This window comes from Protopterus annectens, chromosome 12.part0 (assembly GCF_019279795.1).
Source record: "Protopterus annectens isolate FY-2018-M chromosome 12.part0, PAN1.0, whole genome shotgun sequence".
Classification (NCBI taxonomy): Eukaryota; Metazoa; Chordata; order Ceratodontiformes; family Protopteridae; genus Protopterus; species Protopterus annectens.
The window spans coordinates 1,369,616,357-1,369,638,983 of record NC_056746.1 but is presented as its reverse complement, the minus strand read 5'-3'; the positions used below and the strand labels follow the sequence as shown (position 1 = coordinate 1,369,638,983).

Here is a 22,627-nt window from a genome sequence, read left to right as displayed (position 1 = left end):
ACTGGATCCCCCTGCTAAAGCAGTGTGGTCTGTCGACTGTGTCCGTCCAGGCTGACACATGCTGGATCCCCCTGGTAAAGCAGTGTGGTCTGTCGACTGTGTCCATCCAGGCTGACAGATACTGGATCCCCCTGCTAAAGCAGTGTGGTCTGTCGACTGTGTCTGTCCAGGCTGACACATACTGGATCACCCTGGTAAAGCAGTGTGACACATACTGGATCCCCCTGATAAAGCAGTGTGGCCTGTCGACTGTGTCCGTCCAGGCTGACACATACTGGATCCCCCTGGTAAAGCAGTGTGGTCTGTCGACTGTGTCCGTCCAGGCTGACACATACTGGATCCCCCTGGTAAAGCAGTGTGGTCTGTCGACTGTGTCCATCCAGGCTGACACATACTGGATCCCCCTGGTAAAGCAGTGTGGTCTGTCGACTGTGTCCATCCAGGCTGACACATACTGGATCCCCCTGGTAAAGCAGTGTGGTCTGTCGACTGTGTCCGTCCAGGCTGACACATACTGGATCCCCCTGGTAAAGCAGTGTGGTCTGTCGATTGTGTCCGTCCAGGCTGACACATACTGGATCCCCCTGGTAAAGCAGTGTGGTCTGTCGACTGTGTCCTTCCAGGCTGACACATACTGGATCCCCCTGGTAAAGCAGTGTGGTCTGTCGACTGTGTCCATCCAGGCTGACACATACTGGATCCCCCTGCTAAAGCAGTGTAGTCTGTCGACTGTGTCCGTCCAGGCTGACACATGCTGGATCCCCCTGGTAAAGCAGTGTGGTCTGTCGACTGTGTCCATCCAGGCTGACAGATACTGGATCCCCCTGCTAAAGCAGTGTGGTCTGTCGACTGTGTCTGTCCAGGCTGACACATACTGGATCACCCTGGTAAAGCAGTGTGACACATACTGGATCCCCCTGATAAAGCAGTGTGGCCTGTCGACTGTGTCCGTCCAGGCTGACACATACTGGATCCCCCTGGTAAAGCAGTGTGGTCTGTCGACTGTGTCCGTCCAGGCTGACACATACTGGATCCCCCTGGTAAAGCAGTGTGGTCTGTCGACTGTGTCTGTCCAGGCTGACACATACTGGATCCCCCTGGTAAAGCAGTGTGGTCTGTCGACTGTGTCCGTCCAGGCTGACACATACTGGATCCCCCTGGTAAAGCAGTGTGGTCTGTCGACTGTGTCCTTCCAGGCTGACACATACTGGATCCCCCTGGTAAAGCAGTGTGGTCTGTCGACTGTGTCCTTCCAGGCTGACACATACTGGATCCCCCTGGTAAAGCAGTGTGGTCTGTCGACTGTGTCCGTCCAGGCTGACACATACTGGATCCCCCTGGTAAAGCAGTGTGGTCTGTCGACTGTGTCCATCCAGGCTGACACATACTGGATCCCCCTGGTAAAGCAGTGTGGTCTGTCGACTGTATCCGTCCAGGCTGACACATACTGGATCCCCCTGCTAAAGCAGTGTGGTCTGTCGACTGTGTCCATCCAGGCTGACAGATACTGGATCCCCCTGCTAAAGCAGTGTGGTCTGTCGACTGTGTCCATCCAGGCTGACACATACTGGATCCCCCTGCTAAAGCAGTGTGGTCTGTCGACTGTGTCCATCCAGGCTGACAGATACTGGATCCCCCTGCTAAAGCAGTGTGGTCTGTCGACTGTGTCTTTCCAGGCTGACACATACTGGATCCCCTTGTATTGACACCAGAAGCTAAGCCAATTGTTGAAGTCAATCATTTTTTGTCTGTATTGTGGCATCATCCTGGGTAAAGGTAAAATACTACTTAGTGCTATGGACATACCTGCCTGGGACACATAATCTGAGAGCTCAGCCATGTCGCTCTTCATATAGTCCAGAGAGGTACGTCTCAAGTCATTCACTCCAACAGGTACTGTGACAGAATCATAACAGTAATTGTTGTTGAGTGACTTGAGTGCATGTTTCATTTGATGGATCCTGACACCTGACAAGCAGCTAAGTGTGACTTTTTCCTTGATCAGCCTGGTGAGGGGGACATCTGTGTGTCTCACTATGGAATCGCCTATGACCAGGATGTTAGGTTTTGAGGTTGATGGTGAGCTGTCTTTCAGGTGCCAAGATCTCTGATGTTGCAAGAATCCTTAAGACCATCAAATTGAACAGGTATAACTATAAAAAGATGATGGTTCGTGTAGGTGTAAATGACTGGGCATGCAAAACCTTGAGGTGTACACAGAGGGACATTTCCAAGCTCTTCATGCAGGTCACACTGTTGCATTCATTTACAAAGTGGGAAGAAGGTCAATCCATGCTGTGCTGTTACAGAGAGGTCACTGTTGTAAACTGAATAATTAACAACCAACTGCTAAGGAGTCATGCTGTCTTCTAAATTTACTCCATGAAGTCTATTACTTTGCAATGTCAAAATCTATGCTAGCTTTTTACTTCTATTGTGATATGTAAATGAATGGGTTGACAAGGTTGAAAGACATTTTTAAACCATCTTAGGATCTATAGTGGAAGTGCTGTTGTTTTGCCACCATGCATTTGTGAATTATACCATGGACTTTCATCTTTTAGCTAATAGTTTGCAGTTTTATTTCAGAATGCAAGGCACCCAACTGTGAAAGCTGCTTCAGCAAAGAGTTCTGCATGCAGTGCAAAGAGGGATTTTACTTATTTAAAGGAAAATGTTTCAGTACATGTCCTGAAGGTACAATTGTACATGAGAATACAAGGGAATGCATTGGTAAGTTGGACTTTTTCTGCATATGACATTTGCTATTACAAGTGTTTGTTGCTTCTCTTCCTTAAAAGAAACTCACTAATAATGTTGAAAAGCATTGGCGTGTATATACATTTGTTGACCTATCATTTCTCATAAAATATATGGTATTAACTTGAAGTTTAAAAATAAGGAAACTACAAGAATGTCATTCAGCAGCCTTAGCTTGTGACTTTGAGTTTATATAAAAAGAGATTCAATGGTTAAAGGAAGACTCCATGTTTTCCTACAGTTTAACTCAATTCATATGTTGCTTTTCTCCTTACAGTATGGTTCCAGTATTGTATAGGTACCAAAAAACAGCTTATACTTTATACAACTTTCATTTTCTGCCTTGGAATTATAGGAAGGGAAGGACCACCCACTTTTTAAGCTTAATTTCTCACATAATTTTCAGACGAATTTGTCTATTCCTGCATGACATGCCACAGACACAGAGAAATTTGTAGTCAGGTACAGTTGACAGTCTTATGTGGGTAATTAGTCCTGCTGATGTGAGGAGCTCAGGCTTCTGGAAACAACTGAGTAGAAATCACGAAAATAACTTACAACGTAAAGTCACAAACTATCCAATAAGTGCCACGGCTCTTTTGTAACCTTGCGCTGTCGAAATAACCACAAAAACTGCAAGGTAAATCCAAATGGAATTCAGCAACAAGTACTAAAAATGAGGAATCCTGGTGGAATAGCACACTGAAGAATAAACTCCAAACTGATGCGAACTGAACAAGTAAATCAATGTCCTTTATTCCAAGAAAGAACAATGATACAAAACGGTAAATGCATTTAAATAAAATAAGAAAAATAAATCCAATAAGGTTAAGTGCTTTCACCCACTGCAACTCATGGGCTTCATCAGAACCTTTTGAGTAAAATAACAGAGTCCTTTTAAGAGAAAAAAAGGCGCCAAAAGGAAGCGGAAACTGATGTAACATCCTGTATAGCAAATACCGCCCCCTGCACTTATACACCAATCATTAAATTTTAAATTGTCGTCAACAGGAAGCTAAAAAATACATAATTTCCTGTGTTCTATCCTATGCTATACTCCTCCCCTTAAAGGCCTCACTACACTTACTAATACTTCAATTTATACAATATCTGTCAGTGTAGTTCGTGCAAAAAATTCAACAATAAAATTCATCACTAATAACCATACTCAAGCATCCATATCAAGTTGATTTAAAATATTTAAAATAAGCACACTGTCTAATAATAATAAAATATTTACAAAATTCCTATAATAAAGCAATGTCTCAAAAGATGCCTAACAATCTCATTACCATGGACATTGATTTACTTGTTCAGTTCGCATCAGTTTGGAGTTTATTCTTCAGTGTGCTATTCCACCAGGATTCCTCATTTTTGGTACTTGTTGCTGAATTCCATTTGGATTTACCTTGCGGTTTTTGTGGTTATTTCGACAGCGCAAGGTTACCAAAGAGCTTCTGGAAACAAGACAGAGAGGTGTGAAACCGTTTTCCATTGTCTTTATTGCAGAGAACAAGCGAACTTAAATGGATTTACATCTACTTTCAATGTAGCCATGCCTTTCATAGCAAAACATAGCAACTAGATCAGTATGTGGTTCAAAAGCATCTGTCACCTCTTTTTAAGCAGCATCATAGTGTTGAAATGATAAGCTTTAAACTTTAAATATTTATTGTTTATACTATTTTACATTTTAAGATGACTTGGCTGTGCCACGGTGGTACGGCGGTAGCATTGTTACCTCACAGCAAGAGGTTCTCTCATTCGATTCTCAGCTGGGCTTGGGAGTGCCTTCTGTGTGGAGTCTGCAAGTCCTCCCCGCGGCTGGGTAGCGTTCGAAATACATGCATGTGTAAATGGGCGTGCCTTCGTTGAAGGTTGGGCGTTGAGCTGGCACCTCGGCATTTGTAAAAATCTACTGCCAATCATTAGTGGACCGGAGTTCCGCTAAGACAACCCCTTACCAAGAAAAGCCGAAAGACAAACAACAACATTTTAAGATGAATTAAATGTAGTATCAAAGATGTCTGTGACATTTAGAGAAAAGTCAAAAAATAATTGTCCTTGTATTTTTTAAATAGCAACACATTTACCAAAGTACGGGGGGAGGGAATTGTGAATTCATCTTGGGCTACTTTGAACAAAGGCCTGCAATTTATCTCCTTTTTGGTTAAAGCAGTATAACTTCTTAGTATGCTGTAAAACAAGCTCTAAGACACAAACAGATGAGGGCCATTCAGGGAATAAAAGCAGCAGTCTTGTTACAGAAGGTATACAAGATGACTGTGATTGACACTAACCCCATTATATGTCAAGTGGAATGGGAAAACACCACTACTTGCTTATGTCTAACATGAGTCATAAAACAGACTTGAAATTCATTATGGGAAAGAGAAAGGCTTGAAGAAAAACAAGATCACATTGATATATCAAGCCCCACTGGCAGCCATTTTGCAGAAAACATATTACAGTTATATAAGAAAGTGAGAGTGATTGCAATATATTAACATAGCTCAGAAAACAGAGTGAAATAGATTTCATTTAGTTCTAAGGTGGAGTTTTCCTTAAAGTGTCTATTTTTGGTTTTATATTCTACCATGGGAGACTCATAATAGCTCTGGGAGCCAGGTTTCCCCATAGGACAGCAAATGTTGATTGCTCCAAATCATAATCTCAAGATGTCTAGTGGTTAAAAATGAATCAGAAGAAAGAACCCCAGGAGATTCACAAACATTCTAAAAGTTACATTTGTTCAGTTGAGAATGACTTTTTCTGATCATGTTCTATGTGTTATTCATATGCTCAACAAGTGTACTACACTGAAGTCGAGTCTGTACTAGCCCCCCCCCCCCCCCCCCACGTCAATAAAGGATTATTTTGAATCTAAATTAAACATTTCCAGTGTTTGGCCAGTTGAACTGCTATCATGAATACTGTGAACTAGTCCCAGACAGGACATTCTGAAAGCAGGTAAAGAGAAATTTAGTTTATCCATTAAAAATAAATTCAAAAGCATAGCTATACTTCACTGCATTAATTTATGTGCTTGCAACAATGTTTCTCATTTTATATAAAGAAAGTAACTACTACAGAAAATAACAGAACTGTGGACTTAAGCATTATATGACTTTATTCAGAAATTCAGAAATAGGCTGAAAAATATAAGAAAGAATACAAAACATTACCAGAAAGCAAGGCAAATGCAAAGATCAGCAGATAAACAATGAGAAAAAAAATCACTGTGGAGATCCCCAGCCTGCAAACATTTGAAACAGACAGTGACGTGTAAAATACTTTTATAAAGGCAGAAGTGAACAGCTAGATTTATGGAAAATGTGTAAAGATGAAATGCTGCAAGAGATAAAATTTTGCAAAGAAATATTAAACTGAAGGAACAAATTAGAATGTATATATTTAGAAAAAAAAAACAGAGACACCAGTAATCAGGGGTGGAATGGGGCAAGAATTAGACTCTGGTACCATCAGAACCACCGGCCCATTTTCACTAACCTGCTACTATTTAGTTGACCCTACCAGCCTACAGGCCCTGGATGTCAGAAAGGTAATTTATATAGGAGACTGCACCAAGATTTAACAAGTATATGGTCGACCCTGCCAGGAAAAAGGAAATAATTAAATACAGAACTTATCTGGTTGACCCTGTGAGTAAAACAAAAATAAATACAGAAAGTATCTGGTTGAACCTGCCAGGAGAAAAAATGCAGAAATTAGTTAGATTGGCTCTGCCAGGAAATAAAATGCAGAAATTAGCTAGATTGGCTCTGCCAGGAAAAAAATGAAAGCTTACCTTAAAGTTTAAGCACTAATCCGTTCAGAGATTAACAAGACTAATCAGCAGCCATGTCATGCATGTAGTCAGATTATGTGGCAGGCTGCTGACTTACTTCACAGTCCAGTCAGTATCCTATTTCCTGGGGATAAAGCCACAAGGACTTCTGGGCATCTTCATTGATGCCTGTGGTCTTCCCAATCCAGACTGTTTTTAAACAGTCCAGAGACAAAAATTATTTTTATGCATACAATTTTGAAGAGCACCAGCCCTTCCATCATTCACCAAAACAGCCAGTTGCCCAGTCCACACCTGCCTATAATGCAGTCTTGTGGGTGAGGCCGAAATCATTGCTTCATCCATACAAGGCCCGATATAAGTTACTGGACTGATCCATATACAGCCCGATATAAGTTACTGGACTGATCCATATATGGCCCGATATAAGTTACTGGACTGATCCATATACGGCCCAATATAAGTTACTGGACTGATCCATACATGGCCCGATATAAGTTACTGGACTGTTCCATATACGTCCCGATATAAGTTACTGGAATGATCCATATATGTCCCAATATAAGTTACTGGACTGATCCATATACGTCCCAATATAAGTTACTGGACTGATCCATATACGGCCCGATATAAGTTACTGGACTGATCCATATACGGCCTGATATAAGTTACTGGACTGATCCATATACGGCCCGATATAAGTTACTGGACTGATCCATATACGGCCCGATATAAGTTACTGAACTGATCCATATACGGCCCGATATAAGTTACTGGACTGATCCGTATACGGCCCGATATAAGTTACTGCACTGCACAAAATCTCTTTATACTTTAAAAATGTTGAAGAGTTTTTGAGGGATGTAAAGAGGAAGAAAAAGTAACACTGAATCAAAGAAAATTAGTACACTCAAGGAATCAATCTCTTTTGCAAAGTAATAAATACAGCATGTTGGTGGGATAGGTATGCATCACAAAAAATGACATTTCTATGGAACTGTTTTCCAGTCTACATAAAGCTAAGTACTTCTCTTACTCTATTCAAATATAATTTGAAGGAATAAATAGGGAACCACAAATTCACCCCCAGTTTAGTATCCCTGACATTTATGGATGCAGAAAACATATAAATGTTCCTATATATATATATATATATGTTTGTTCATTCTTTCTCAAAAATTTAAGGGCTAAAAATAAGGCCTGGCTTCTTACGATTCTCAGAGATCAATAGCCTAGGAAGCCCCTATGAATCTATGAGTTACATAAGCATGCCCACAGCTAGTGGGGTTTGGCTTTATTGGCCTGGATTTGTCCATAAATAGACTTAAAAAGAATAAAGTCATGGACATTCAGAATTGACATATAGCTGAAACACCTGATGCCCTTAAATGGTCATTTGCATATATCCCATGTTGCCTCTAATACAAGAGGTTTAAGGAATCACACAGTGAAAAGCCTAGCCTTGCTAGACTTTTCCTTTGGTTTTTACTGATTGGTTTTTAATGTGTAACCTTTTTATTCATTGTTTTAGTTTGCTGGTTGGTATATTTTTCAGACAGCCTAATGGTTATGGATATCAGCTGGGCACGACAGGCCTGTGCTTCTAAAGGTTAACCACATGTTCTAATTATGCTGTGCTCATTATGCTATAAGAAGGTTGAAACAAATTCACGTCTGCAGCTAGTGGGGCTTGCCTTTATTGGCCTAAATGTGTGCATAAGTAGTCTTAAAAAGAAAAAAAATCATGGGTGTTCAGAATTGCCATATAGCTGAAACACATGATGTCCTTAAAGGGTCATTTGCATATATCCCATGCTGCCTCTAATACAAGAGGTTTAAGGAGGGGAAAGTCTAGCCTTGCTTGACTTTTCTTTTGGTTTTTAATGAGTTACATGAGGGGAAGTAACTGAAGCAGAAAGGAAAGAAGTGTGTGTTGATGCTGTAGAAAACAGTCATCAAACATAGCGTGAGGGCCGCGGTGACCACCATCCTCACAACACACAATGCTTGGCCTTAAAAGAAGTGTGTGCAATATGGCTTAAATACACTTACACTGTCAGTGCACACAGAAACAGTAATATACAAGAGCAGCCACAATACAAATGCAACTGATTTCAGAAGAACAGACAGTAAGGCAGAACAGCATAGCATCAGTGAAGAAAGTAACTCAATGTAATACTACAGTGACAACATATGAAGCCAGAGTAATACTACAGTGACAACGTATGAAGCCAGAGTAATACTACAGTGACAAAGTATGAAGCCAGGGTAATACTACAGTGACAACATATGAAGCCAGAGTAATACTACAGTGACAACGTATGAAGCCAGAGTAATACTACAGTGACAACGTATGAAGCCAGAGTAATACTACAGTGACAAAGTATGAAGCCAGGGTAATACTACAGTGACAACATATGAAGCCAGAGTAATACTACAGTGGCAACGTATGAAGCCAGAGTAATACTACAGTGACAACGTATGAAGCCAGGGTAATACTACAGTGACAAAGTATGAAGCCAGGGTAATACTGCAGTGACAAAGTATGAAGCCAGGGTAATACTGCAGTGACAAAGTATGAAGCCAGAGCAATACTACAGTGACAAAGTATGAAGCCAGGGTAATACTACAGTGACAAAGTATGAAGCCAGGGTAATACTACAGTGACAAAGTATGAAGCCAGGGTAATACTACAGTGACAAAGTATGAAGCCAGAGTAATACTGCAGTGACAAAGTATGAAGCCAGTGTAATACTACAGTGACAACGTATGAAGCCAGAGTAATACAACAGTGACAACATATGAAGCCAGGGTAATACTGCAGTGACAAAGTATGAAGCCAGGGTAATACTACAGTGACAAAGTATGAAGCCAGTGTAATACTACAGTGACAATGTATGAAGCCAGGGTACTACTACAGTGACAAAGTATGAAGCCAGAGCAATACTACAGTGACAAAGTATGAAGCCAGGGTAATACTACAGTGACAAAGTATGAAGCCAGGGTAATACTGCAGTGACAAAGTATGAAGCCAGAGTAATACTGCAGTGACAAAGTATGAAGCCAGAGTAATACTACAGTGACAAAGTATGAAGCAAGTGTAATACTACAGTGACAAAGTATGAAGCCAGTGTAATACTACAGTGACAAAGTATGAAGCCAGGGTAATATTACAGTGACAAAGTATGAAGCCAGGGTAATACTACAGTGACAAAGTATGAAGCCAGGGTAATACTACAGTGACAAAGTATGAAGCCAGAGTAATACTACAGTGACAAAGTATGAAGCCAGGGTAATACTACAGTGACAAAGTATGAAGCCAGGGTAATATTACAGTGACAAAATATGAAGCCAGGGTAATACTACAGTGACAAAGTATGAAGCCAGGTTAATACTACAGTGACAAAGTATGAAGCCAGTGTAATACTACAGTGACAAAGTATGAAGCCAGGGTAATACTGCAGTGACAAAGTATGAAGCCAGGGTAATACTGCAGTGACAAAGTATGAAGCCAGGGTAATATTACAGTGACAAAATATGAAGCCAGGGTAATACTACAGTGACAAAGTATGAAGCCAGGGTAATACTACAGTGACAAAGTATGAAGCCAGGGTAATATTACAGTGACAATGTATGAAGCCAGGGTAATACTACAGTGACAAAATATGAAGCCAGGGTAATATTACAGTGGCAAAATATGAAGCCAGGGTAATACTACAGTGACAAAGTATGAATCCAGGTATGAAAAGGCCAAGACATGTATAAGCAAGCAAGCAAGCAACATGACAAAAAGGTTAAGACCAAAGCCAGAACTGCAAAGAATAACAGGATTAACCTAGACTTATCAATAAAGAACATTACAATCTGTTAAAGGCAGTTTTTGAAAATGTGGTCATAAGTAAATGGTAGATGAAGAAAATGAACTTTTTATTTACTTGAGGGAAAACAAATCTGAACTGTTGAATTATAATGGATCTATACTTGAAACCTGCATCACTAAACATCACAGAGTGAAGTAGCTAAGCCAGCAATACATCCTGTAAAGTTGAAAAGTGTTATAAAAAGTATGGTTTTACAGTAAGTTACATCATTATCTAGGCACACAACATCAGGGGGGTATATTTCCATAAGAACTAGATACCTGATTAAAGTGAGAGACAAAACAATATAAGAAATGGAAGAGAGGTTGAACTACAACTTTGAAAACTGAAATAAACGAGCTGGACAAACAGATTAAGCATAGTGTTAGACAAGATCAAGAACATTTTGAAGAAAATTTATATAAAGATATTGAGCGTAATAGGAAACCTTTTTATAGATACATAAGATGTGGAAGGAGTAAAGATACACAAACTGCTAAACTGTGTGCAGATTCTAAAATTTATTCTCAGACACAACAGATTATAAATATATTTACAAAATCTTATGCAAAACAGTTTGACTCCACAAAAGGGGTGGTAAGTTGTCCTAGTGACATCCAGGTAACCCCAGATACTGGAATCAAATTAGATTATATTGAAAAAGAACTGTGCAAACTGGATCCAAACAAAGCACAGGGAGGAGACGGAATAAGTAACAATGACCTGAGAACACTTAAGCAAGAACTTATACTGCCATTACATATATTATTCACCAGGTCATATAAATATGGGAGATTCCTCAAGATTAGAGACATTTGCTTATTAAACCTGTCTTTAAGGGAAAGGGGAGTAGGACAAACCCAGAATCATATAGAACCTTAAGTTTACTTTCATGTTGTGGTAAAATAATGGAGAAGGTAATACTGGATAGGTTATTGTCAGAACTGGATAAGTTGGGACTTGAAACCATATATCAGCATGCATATGTTGAAAATAGATCTATTACCACCTGTAACATGATGTTCTATAACAATATAATAACAGCTATGAATGAAAAATTGTGCTGTGATTTGATTTATATAGATTTCACTTCAGCATTTGACAGGGTCATGCACAAAACACTAATCAATAAATTAGTTAGTACAACTAGGTATTGATGTACTGTTGATAAGATGGATAGCTGCATGGCTTACAAATAGGACATGGCAAGTATCACATACCAACTGGACAGGTGAAATCTTTGGTACAGTCAAGGTGTCCCACAGGGCTCTGTACTAGGCCCTTACTTGTTTAGATTGTATCTTTCAGACATTACTTTTTCATCTGTGGTGTTTTACAGTCTATATGCTGACGACCTGAAATTGGGTAAACTGATTACAAGTGTTACAGATAAGGCATGCCTGCAAAATAATTTGACTAAATTGACCATTTCGGCACAGGAGAATAATATGTTGATAAATACATCCAAAACTAAGCATATGTGATTTGGGAGACATAAACTGAAAGGTGAATATTTAATGCAGCACCCAGTGATTGAAACTGTAGACTCATTTAAAGACCTGGGTATATGGATAGACTCAGCTATGAGATTTTCGAATCATATCAACCAATTTGCTAATGAGAGTTATAGAACTATAGGTTGTATAAAAAGATTTATAAAGTCTAGGAAATCAAACATAATGAAGTCATTGATAGAAGAAGATATGGAACAAGGTAAACGCCCAGTCCAAGCAGCAATAAATATAATAAAAGTGTAACAAAGGATTAGGGCGAAACACAGCTCTAAAAGATAATAAAATAAAATATCACTTATAAATCTCATCAACCTCCAGTCAGCACAGCTAGTCCAAAAAAGAGATTTACGTCCAAGTTAAAAATCCGTTTCTTTTATTACAGCAGGTACCAGAGTTAGCGCTTTCACCTTGCGGTTTCATCAGACTCACTACAAAGTACAAAATCAATGAGTCTTAAATACTAAAAAAGGCGGGAAAAAACAATCAATTAAGCTTGTTAACAGCAAGTTCATTCCTTAGCAACCAACTCAATCAATAAAATCTACTACATACATATTTGCATAAATATTTGCATGGCACAATAGGTTAAAAAACATACTCAGTTACTGTCAGTGTCACATCCACTGTAGACCCAGTGGTGCGGAGTAAGACGAGGAGACCGGGTGTTGTATCTGAGGCCCCTGCCATTGCCACTTCTTGTGGTATTGAGCCATCTTTTCGTTTTGATAAGTCCCACCCTTTTCCCATAAGAATAGATCAGAGGGAAGGAAGGGTGAGGTCTCAGAGCAGGGGGAGGCAAAAGAGGAAGTTGCCTGCCGAAGCCCCAATGAACATGAATTTGAAGAAAATGTGGCAAGGGAGGGGGACTCTTTAGTGTTTAACATTTCCTCTAGGGTTCTTTCCGTGCTGAGGAATCTGTTTTAGCTAAAGGGTTATCCTTCATCCCTACCACTTATAGTACTATTGAAGAGTCCTTACGTGACTTTAAATTATTTGTTAGGAATTTATCATTGAAGTTGATGTTCATTAGTAATAATGATTGTGGACATACTCATAGTGGTTTTAAGAAACCGAGTATCTTTATCCCCCCTATGCATCCATTGTTGGGAGCATTCAGCAAAATGGTCGAGGATGATTTTTACAGGATGTGTAATGTGAAACAAAGGAGGAAGGACAATTTAACACATGCTGAAAGGGCAGCACTTAGAACATTAATGAATGACTACTCTATTACATTGAGGCCAGCTGACAAGGGAGGAGGAATTGTGGTGATGGACACATGTAAATATTTAGATGCTGTTAGGATTATGTTGGATGACCGTAAGTTTTATGAACGTGTTTCCTATGATTCTCTAGCTAACTACAGCATGAAGATTCATTGTGTCTTGGAGGATTTGTTGAATAAGGGTCTGATAGATGACTCCTTATACTCTTTTTTGGAGGTGTCACATCCCCTGGTCCCCTTTATTAAGGGGCTGCCTAAGATTCACAAAAGTCTGGTCAATCCACCACTTCAACCCACTGTGTCAGGAGGTGGGTGGTTGACCGAGCCTTTTTCCCTGTATTTAGAGAAGTTTCTGAGACCTGTTGTTGATGCCCACCCGTTCATTTTGAGGGATACCAAGCAGTTTCTAGTTGATCTATATGAACATCTGAGGAATGATTCAGATTATCAGGACTATTTGTTTGTTACCTTGGATGTGAATTCCTTATTTACTGTTATTCCTAACCGAATAGGTTTGGATTACATTAGGCGACATCTTAGTAGCCACTCAGAATACAGTGTTGATAAGATTGGTATTTTGTTAACTTTTCTGGATGTTGTTTTACATACCAATGTGTTTGGCTTTGAGCAGGAGTTCTTTCTACAGTTGGATGGCGTAGCTATGGGCACTTCGTGTGCCAATAGCTACGCTTAACCTGTTCATGGCTGAATGGGAGGTAGAATTTATGACCTCACATCCCAGCTTTTTAGCCCATGTTTCCTTCTATAGGCGCTTTGTGGATGACCTCTTCCTGTTATGGAAGGGTCAGTTGAACAATTGGAATCTTATATCATCGATCTAAATGTTTGTACTGAGTATCTTAAATTTAGCCATGAGTTTTCTTATACCAGGCTCCCTTTTTTGGATGTTTTGTAGAGCCTTCCTAATGGTATTATCAACACTGGGGTGTATAGGAAGCCATGTCATAAGAATTCTATTTTACACAGACACAGTATGCATCCTGGCCATATCTTCCACAATATTGTTAGGGGACAAAGTATGAGGACTTCTAGATATAACCCTACAGAGCAAGGGTTTCATCAGGATTTACTAGATCTGGATAGGAGGTTGGCATCTCGGGGTTATAAGATGGACGATATTATGAAAGGACATGATAATATACTTGAGTTGAGGTCTGGAGCAGCTGCCCCTTATTTTTCTGAAATGGGTCATGGTATGGATACACGAGTACATACTAACGGCATTACTAAAGGTTCCACTGCTTTTTCTTTGTTTTATACCAAAGATGTATGTATCAAGGATGTGGTAAGGAAGCATTGGGACATATTAATGGTGGACCCACACATCAGAGATATAGTTGGTGATAGTCCCCGTTTTAGGTATAAGAACAAGAAAAATATCAAAAGGCTACTATGTGATAGGGTGACCAACAGTCCTGAAACCATACTTTCGTATGGTACTATGCAGTGTGGTAAATGCAATTTTTGTGAGTTTATTTGTGAGGATTCAGTGTTCATACATCCAAGCACGCATATCCCATACACTTTTAAGGTTAGAGGTGATTGCATGTCCAGAGACCTTGTCTATTTAGCTGTCTGCCTTGTTTGCTCGTCGTTTTACATTGGTAAGACGAATAGATGTTTGAGAGATCGTGTACGGGAACATCAGTACAATATTAGGATTAAGAATTGCACCAATGCATTAGCCAAGCATGTTATGGACACCGATTGCACACATACATTCAGTTTTAGGATTGTAGAAAAGATAAATGTTACTAGTAGAGGTGGTGATATCTGGGCCATTACTGAGAGTAGAGAGAATGCTTGGATTTTGAAGCTGAGGTCAGACACGGTCCCTGGGTTAAATGCGAAGGTCTCTCTCAGACCTTTTAAGGATGAGGAGATTGAAAACTAAATAAAGTTTATACTTAATGTTTTTATGATATTAGTTAGAATTATATAAATATGTAGTTTGATTTTAGTATGTTTTTTAACCTATTGTGCCATGCAAATATTTATGCAAATATGTATGTAGTAGATTTTATTGATTGAGTTGGTTGCTAAGGAATGAACTTGCTGTTAACAAGCTTAATTGATTGTTTTTTCCCGCCTTTTTTAGTATTTAAGACTCATTGATTTTGTACTTTGTAGTGAGTCTGATGAAACCGCAAGGTGAAAGCGCTAACTCTGGTACCTGCTGTAATAAAAGAAACGGATTTTTAACTTGGACGTAAATCTCTTTTTTGGACTAGCTGTGCTGACTGGAGGTTGATGAGATTTATAAGTGATATTTTATTTTATTACCTTTTAGAGCTGTGTTTCGCCCTAATCCTTTGTTACACTTTTATAATGAAGTCATTGTTTGTTAGTTACATTAGACTCAAACTTGAGTATGGAATAACAATATGGAAACCCTATAGGAAAACAAACATGAATAAACTGAAAAGAGTACAGTGGAAATATAATAAGGGCATCCATGGATGTGAAAATCTATGTTATTATGAAAGACTAAAATATCTGAACTTGTACAGTGTCTCTTACAGATATTTAAGAGGAGATCTCATTCAGGTATATAGGGTATTTAGGGACAACTACCTCTGGGAATGTTTGGATCTGTGGTGGTGGTGCTGTGGTAGCATTGTCGCCTCACAGTAAGATGCTGTCTGGTTCGATTCTCAGCTAGAGCATCTTCTGCGTGGAGACATGCGTGAATGGGCATACCTTCATGGAAGGTTGTGTGTCAGAGCTGGTAACTCGGCATGTAAAAATCAACTACCAATCATTAGCTGACCAGAGTTCCGCTGTGGCAACCCCTAACCGGGAAAAGCCGAAAGACACAAACAAACCTCTGGGAATGTTTGGGGTTATCAAAAAGTACTAGAGAATCATCAGATAACCTGTGTAGAAGATTCTATAGGAATGAGAAGTGTAATAATTGGTTATGTGACAGAGTAGCTGATGCTTGGAACAGATTACCAAATTACATAAAAGCAAGTACTAGTTTAGATAATTTTAAGAACAGCCTGGACATTTATTATGGGAACAAGTGATGTTAAGTTGTCTATCTCGCCTTCATTCTTGCTGGATGGGTTCGGAGCCGACCTTGGCTCCGACTCGGCCACTCTAAAAGCTCAAGAGTTGGTTCCACCGGCTCGAGGCTCCCCTTATATCCCACAATGCTAGGCGTGAGTTACCTCAGATCTCGTTTGCCGCTACAGCGATCGAGGTGTGTTTTCTACCGGCTCCAGGTTAGTGAAAGTTAGACTAGTTTAAATTCTTTAGACTTGAGCTAGCTTAGTGTATTTTTCTTACCCCTTAGTGTAGTGGATATTATCCCTTCATACCTTTTATCCAGCCCCCTTTTTTCTAAAGAACTTATAGTTCTTTCCCCAGGCCTTCGGGCCCTCCCTCCCTATCCTTAGGGTGTGTATGTGTTGATTAGGGAATTTTAACTTAATTTACCTTTAGTTTAAATAATTCCCTTTGAACCCCTATCAGTGTAATCTGTGTGTGTGTGTTTTCTGTGTGTGATTACACTTCCAAGGATACAAAGGTCTCAGGCTTCAAGAAGTGTGACTCGTGCTGTCAGAAAATGTCTCTGACAGACGGTCACACTTCTTGTGTGTATTGCCTGGGACCTTTACACCTGCAGGACTCTTGTGCTGTATGCCATGGCTTCAGCCCTAGAGTCCTGCAGGAGAGAAAAAATAAACTCATTTTGAGGGGTTTAATTAAGCCTGATGGTTCCCTCTCTGTGTCATCGGGGAAACCTTCTAAGGCTTCCAAGACCTCGGCTCCAGCTTCAGAGTCGAGGCCTAAGGCTTCGAAGCCTACTGCTTCATCGGCTCCGGCTGGAGCCGATGAGTCTTTGACTGCAGTATCTGTGGTTTCCTCAGCTCTGGCCGGAGCCGAGGCATTAGAGATTCCTGAGTCGGCTCCGATCAGACCATCGGAGCCGACATCTAGAAAGAGATCGAGGTCACCGTCCCTTGGCTCCGTTCATTCGGCTCCAGCGTCTCCCCTGCTGTCTGAACGGAGCCACAGATCTCACTCCTCCAGGTCATCGAGGCATCAGATCACGACCTCCAGAGGGTAGTGAGTAGACTTTTGAAGTCTGAGGCACTGGCCCAAATGCTCCAGAGTCCGACTCATCAGTTGATGCCTCAACTTGTTCCAATAAATATTCCTCCTCCGACTCCTTTGAGCTCGGAGCCGGGGCGTCTCAGGACCGAGACTGTGGTAGCGTCGGAGCCGATACAATTGTCTTCGGCTCCGTCGTCGGCTCCGATTTCTTCTTTTGAAGAATCTTGGCGCCGGGCTTCCCTCGTCGGCTCCGAGGGGGTGAGTGGCATCGGACCCTTGTCCGACCCCCCCTCTCCCTCTCGGTGCTTCGGCGCTGGTGAGTTCGGCTCCGACATCGGCCTCGGAGCCATCTTTGTCAGTGCCAAGGGAGGTTCTCAGCTTCTCGGAGTGGGGACCCCTGGCTCTGCCGGACAGGGGTGCGTTCGAGGTCATGCGGAGTGTGTTGGAACCTTGTTCGACTCCACAGTCGGCTCCGTCCGCCCCTCCCTCTTCGGTGCCTTTGGTTATGTCGACTCACCCCCTCATCCCGGACCGCAGAGAGCCAGCTCCTCAAGAATCCCCTGTGGGGATCTCATCCTCTTCCGAGGCCTCCCCTGAATTGGCAGGGGAGCCCCCTAGGAAGAGAAAGTGTAAGAGGAAGCACATAGACTCACCTGAGTCTGTCACCTCTGACACAGATTTAGAGGATTCCGAGGGTTCCCCGTTCCCCTTCTGAAGATGTCTCTTTCGCAGACATTCTAGAGATCCTGAAACAGAGGGGAAATTGGCCAGCCCTTAACCCTTCGGAGGATGAATCTGTGTATCTTGAGGCATTTGGCTCTCGCCCTTCCACCTCCTGGGTGTCCCCCCCCTTTGATCCCCTCATGCAGGTGGTTGCAAAGAAGGCCTGGACGGCTCCTGATTCAGTGGACCCTACCCCCAGGAGACCTTCCAAATTCATAACAGCACCAACTGACAAGCAATTTCTCACAAAAGGTGTTTCTGTGGATGCTATGGTGGTAGCTGCTGCCACCAAGAAGGAACTAGCTGATCCTTCAGTGCCTGTTCATCCCCCTAACAAAGAATCTAGGTCTATGGACAGGTACGGGAAGCGGATGTTCTTGTCAGTGACCTTTGCTATGCATTCGCTGAATTACCTATGCCATTTTACTCGTCTTCAAAGGGACTTGATCAAAGAAGCGAGTGACATGTTGAAGGATCCTACGGCTGCGGGTTTTCAAGACAAGATGAACACTCAGCTGGCTACCCTGAACTCCATAGCTAACTCCTCCATGCGCCTCCTCTCTTATGCGGCTGATGGAGTAAGCAGGGCCGCAGGGACAGGTGTGGCCTTACGCAGGCATGCCTGGATGCGGCTATGCAACTTTACGGACCCCTTTAAAACGTCATTCACTAACTCCCCGTTTGATGGATCATCCCTTTTTGGTCCTCAAGTGAAAGAAACCTTGACTAGGTGCGAGACAGATGGCAAGACTCTTTCTGCCGTCGGAGTCCGTTTCTCCACTCCTTCTAGGCCTTACCCCAAAGGCCAGAAAAGTGGGAAAATGTGGTTCCGCAAACAATCTCAAGGGACTTCGCCTGACGCACAGAGTTGGTTCCCCGCCAGAGGCAGAGGGGGGAACAATAATGGTAGACGTCGCCCTAGAGGCAGGGGGGGTCCGCAGAACCAGGGCAATCGAGAAGCCTTCTCTTATAAGCCCTTTCAGCATCCCTGAGTTGTTGCCCGACTGCCCACCTTCGGAGGCAGTCGGGGGAAGATTGTCACTGTACCCACAAGCCTGGCTATCCCTGACTCAAGACAAATGGGTACAGTCCATCATTTCCGAAGGCTATACTATTCCCTTCGTTCGCATTCCAAACCAATCAAAAAAATCCCTTCCAGATGTTCCACCCGCTCAAAGGGATCTTGCAGCTTTGGAAATTTCAAAGCTGCTTGCAAAAAGAGCAATACAGCCAGTTCCAGCAGACCAGCAAGGATCCGGAATCTACTCCAGGTTCTTTAGTTCCAAAGAAAACAGGGGACTGGAGACCAATTTTGGATCTCAGTATCTTGAACAAGTCAGTCAAGAAAACAAGATTTCGGATGGTCACGCTGCAGTCCATCCTTCCCCTATTGGGAAAGGGAAACTGGATGTGCTCTATAGACCTTCAGGATGCGTACTATCACATAAAAATGAACAGACGCTCCAGAAGATTCCTCCGCTTCAGGCTGGGAACCAGTCATTTTCAATTCAGGGCCCTGCCCTTTGGTCTCACCACTGCCCCCCGGGTGTTTACCAAATGCATGGCAGTGGTAGCTTCTCACCTGAGACGTCAAGGATTCCAGGTGTTTCCATATTTGGACGACTGGCTCCTCACAGCTCCCACCAAGCATCTTCTTCTATTGGCCAGGGACTACACCTTTCGCATTTGTCAAAATTTAGGCATTTCAATAAATTGCGAAAAGTCTGTTTTGTCACCTTGTCGTACTATTACCTTCATAGGCGCAAATCTAGACACAGTCAACATGTCTGCGAGACTGACAGATCAGAGAATAACAGACATACACAAACTGGTCTCGCTCCTTTTCAGCAGCAACAGAATCAAAGCCAGGTTAGTTCTGAAAGTGTTGGGGATTATGGCGGCTGCCATACCTCTGCTTCCATTAGCCAGATTCCACATGCGGATCCTTCAATGGATGCTCTTTACACAATGGTCATACCAGCAACTTCCGATGTCCCACACCATTATGATCACGCAAACATGCAGGAATCATCTTCTGTGGTGGATGTCTTCCCCTCAGCTCTTCTTGGGAAGACCCTTTGTTCCTCCCCCTCCGGTTGCTACTCTGACAACGGACGCCTCCCTGATCGGGTGGGGGGGGCATTATCAGGGCAGAACTGTCCAGGGCACATGGCAACCAGACGAATGCCACTTGCACATAAATGTTCTAGAGATGAGAGCAGTGCTTTTAGCGATGTAAGCCCTTCAAGACTCTCTTCCCTTGGGAATGATAGCAATCCAGACGGACAATATGTCTGTAGTGTGGTATATCAACAAACAAGGCGGAACCAGGTCCTACCCCCTGTGTCGAGAAGCACTCAGACTGTGGCAATGGGCGATTTCTTCTCAGCAGTTTCTGATAGCAACGCACATCCCCGGGAAGTCCAATCAAATCGCGGACAAGTTGAGCAGAGCTATTCTCATGCCTCACGAGTGGTCTCTGAAAGACTCTGTTGTGAGAGAAATTTTTCTCAAGTGGGGACAGCCTTGCTGCGACCTTTTTGCTACTCCCCAAAACAGCAAGTGCAGAGATTATTTCACCCTATTCCCTTTACCAGGCCAGCCCAGCAGAGACGCTCTAGTCCAAGTTTGGCCCCGGGGACTTCTGTATGCATTTCCTCGCTTCCCACTAATCTCTCAAGTGATACAGAAAGCTATCGCTCAGAAGGCCTCGTTGATCCTCATTGCTCCTTACTGGCCTCGACAGGTTTGGTTCCCCTTTCTACATCATTTTCTGTTGGAGCGACCTTGGCATCTGGACCTAGTTACAGATCTTTTGATCCATCAGTCGGGTCAGTTTCATCGCTCCCTTCCCTCTCTGAACCTCACTGCTTGGTTCCTCCAATTCCAACCTTAGCCAGGCTTCCTCAAATATCTCACTCTGTCCGAGATATTTTGATAGCTTCCCATAAATCTTCCACTCGAAAGATTTATTTGAGTAAGTGGAAACGTTTCGCCTATTGGGCTCAAGGAAGGGACATTGATCCTTTCACTGCTTCCATCCAAATGGTCCTTGACTTTCTAGCTGAACTCTTCCATGCAGGTTCATCTCCTTCTACTCTTAAAGTTCAATTGGCAGCTATTTCTAACTTTCATGTGGGCATTTCGGAGTCTACCATAATGTCCCACAAGCTTTGCAAAGCCTTTTTGAAGGGAGTATTTCTACTCAGACCTCCTATAAGAAATCCTCCTCCTCCTTGGGACCTAAATTTAGTTCTTAGTTCTTTGATTCTTTCCCCTTTCGAACCTGCAGCCTCCTGTTCTTTAAAATTGCTATCATGGAAGACACTCTTTCTGGTAGCTATTACTTCAGCTAGAAGAGTTTCAGAACTTCATGCACTCAGCTGTCGACCTCCTTATCTGTTGTTCCATAAGGACAGGGTATCTTTACGAACCAACCCGTCTTTTTTACCTAAGATAGCCTTGGCATCTAACCTAAATCAAAGCATTGACCTTCCTGTGTTTTTTCCAGAATATTCTAACAGGTCTGAACAAAAATTGCATTGGCTAGATGTTCATCGTCAGTTAAGGTACTATTTGGATAGAACCAAACAATTCAGAAAATCTGACCAGCTGTTTGTCTCTTATGCAGAAGGCAGAAAGGGACTTTCAGTTTCAAAGGTATCATTATCTAGATGGCTAACATCTCTGATTTCCCTGGTTTATGAAATTAGACACCAAAAGCTGCCTAACAAACCTAAAGCCCATTCTACCAGAGCTTTGGCTACTTCTATAGCCTTCCAAGACAGACTGCCTATTGACACTATTTGTGCAGCGGCTACTTGGGCTACTCCTCACACTTTCATTTCTCATTATAAGTTGGATTTAGCTTCTAGGCATAGAGCTAACTTTGTTCCACTGTTCTCAAGAGTCTGTTCCGTTAGTCCACCCGGGACAAGGTGCTAGGGACGCGGTCCCATCCAGCAAGAATGAAGGCGAGATAGACAACTTAACATATAGAAGTTATGTTCTTACCATAACGTTCCATGTTAGTTGTCTTCTTCTCGCCTTCTTCTTGCGTCCCACCCTCCTTCCCCCTGGCCTGGACAGACCTAGAGGAGTTTTTGATTGTGACCTCTCTTTCTACCACCTCTTTACTTTAGGTATATGCTGCTGTGCATATTTTCCTGGATCAGGATGTAGGTCACCCTTCTCTTCTCCCTGGTTTATAGAGGTGGACTTTGTTTATAGTTATTCTGTTACTATTATAAGCTGGGCCTAGCTTACAAACGAGATCTGAGGTAACTCACGCCTAGCATTGTGGGATATAAGGGGAGCCTCGAGCCGGTGGAACCAACTCTCGAGCTTTTAGAGTGGCCGAGTCGGAGCCGAGGTCGGCTCCGAACCCATCCAGCAAGAAGAAGGCGAGAAGAAGACAACTAACATGGAACGTTATGGTAAGAACATAACTTCTATTTTTGGTATATTGGCAAGCTAGAAGGGCATTAATGCCCCTACTTGAAACATTTGTATGTATGTATGTATGCATGTATTATCTACTATTGATGGTAACTCTGAGAAGATGAAACCTTCAGAGAAAGGAGAGATGTCTTTAATCCAGCAAATCCGGGTCTATGTTTGACTACCAAAAAGAAATAGCATCAAACAGCTAAAT

The 22,627-nt window shown here is 42.1% G+C and overlaps 1 protein-coding gene across 1 annotated transcript in view; it reads left to right on the top strand.

Moving 5' to 3' along the window:
* RSPO4 (R-spondin 4) overlaps positions 1 to 22,627 on the top strand; it is a 922,830-nt gene that overhangs the window by 518,322 nt on the left and 381,881 nt on the right. Inside the window, exon 3 of the mRNA XM_044090426.1 lies at positions 2,590 to 2,733. Within this exon, the coding sequence (XP_043946361.1) occupies positions 2,590 to 2,733 (144 nt within the window). The remainder of the gene's footprint in view (positions 1 to 2,589; positions 2,734 to 22,627) is intronic.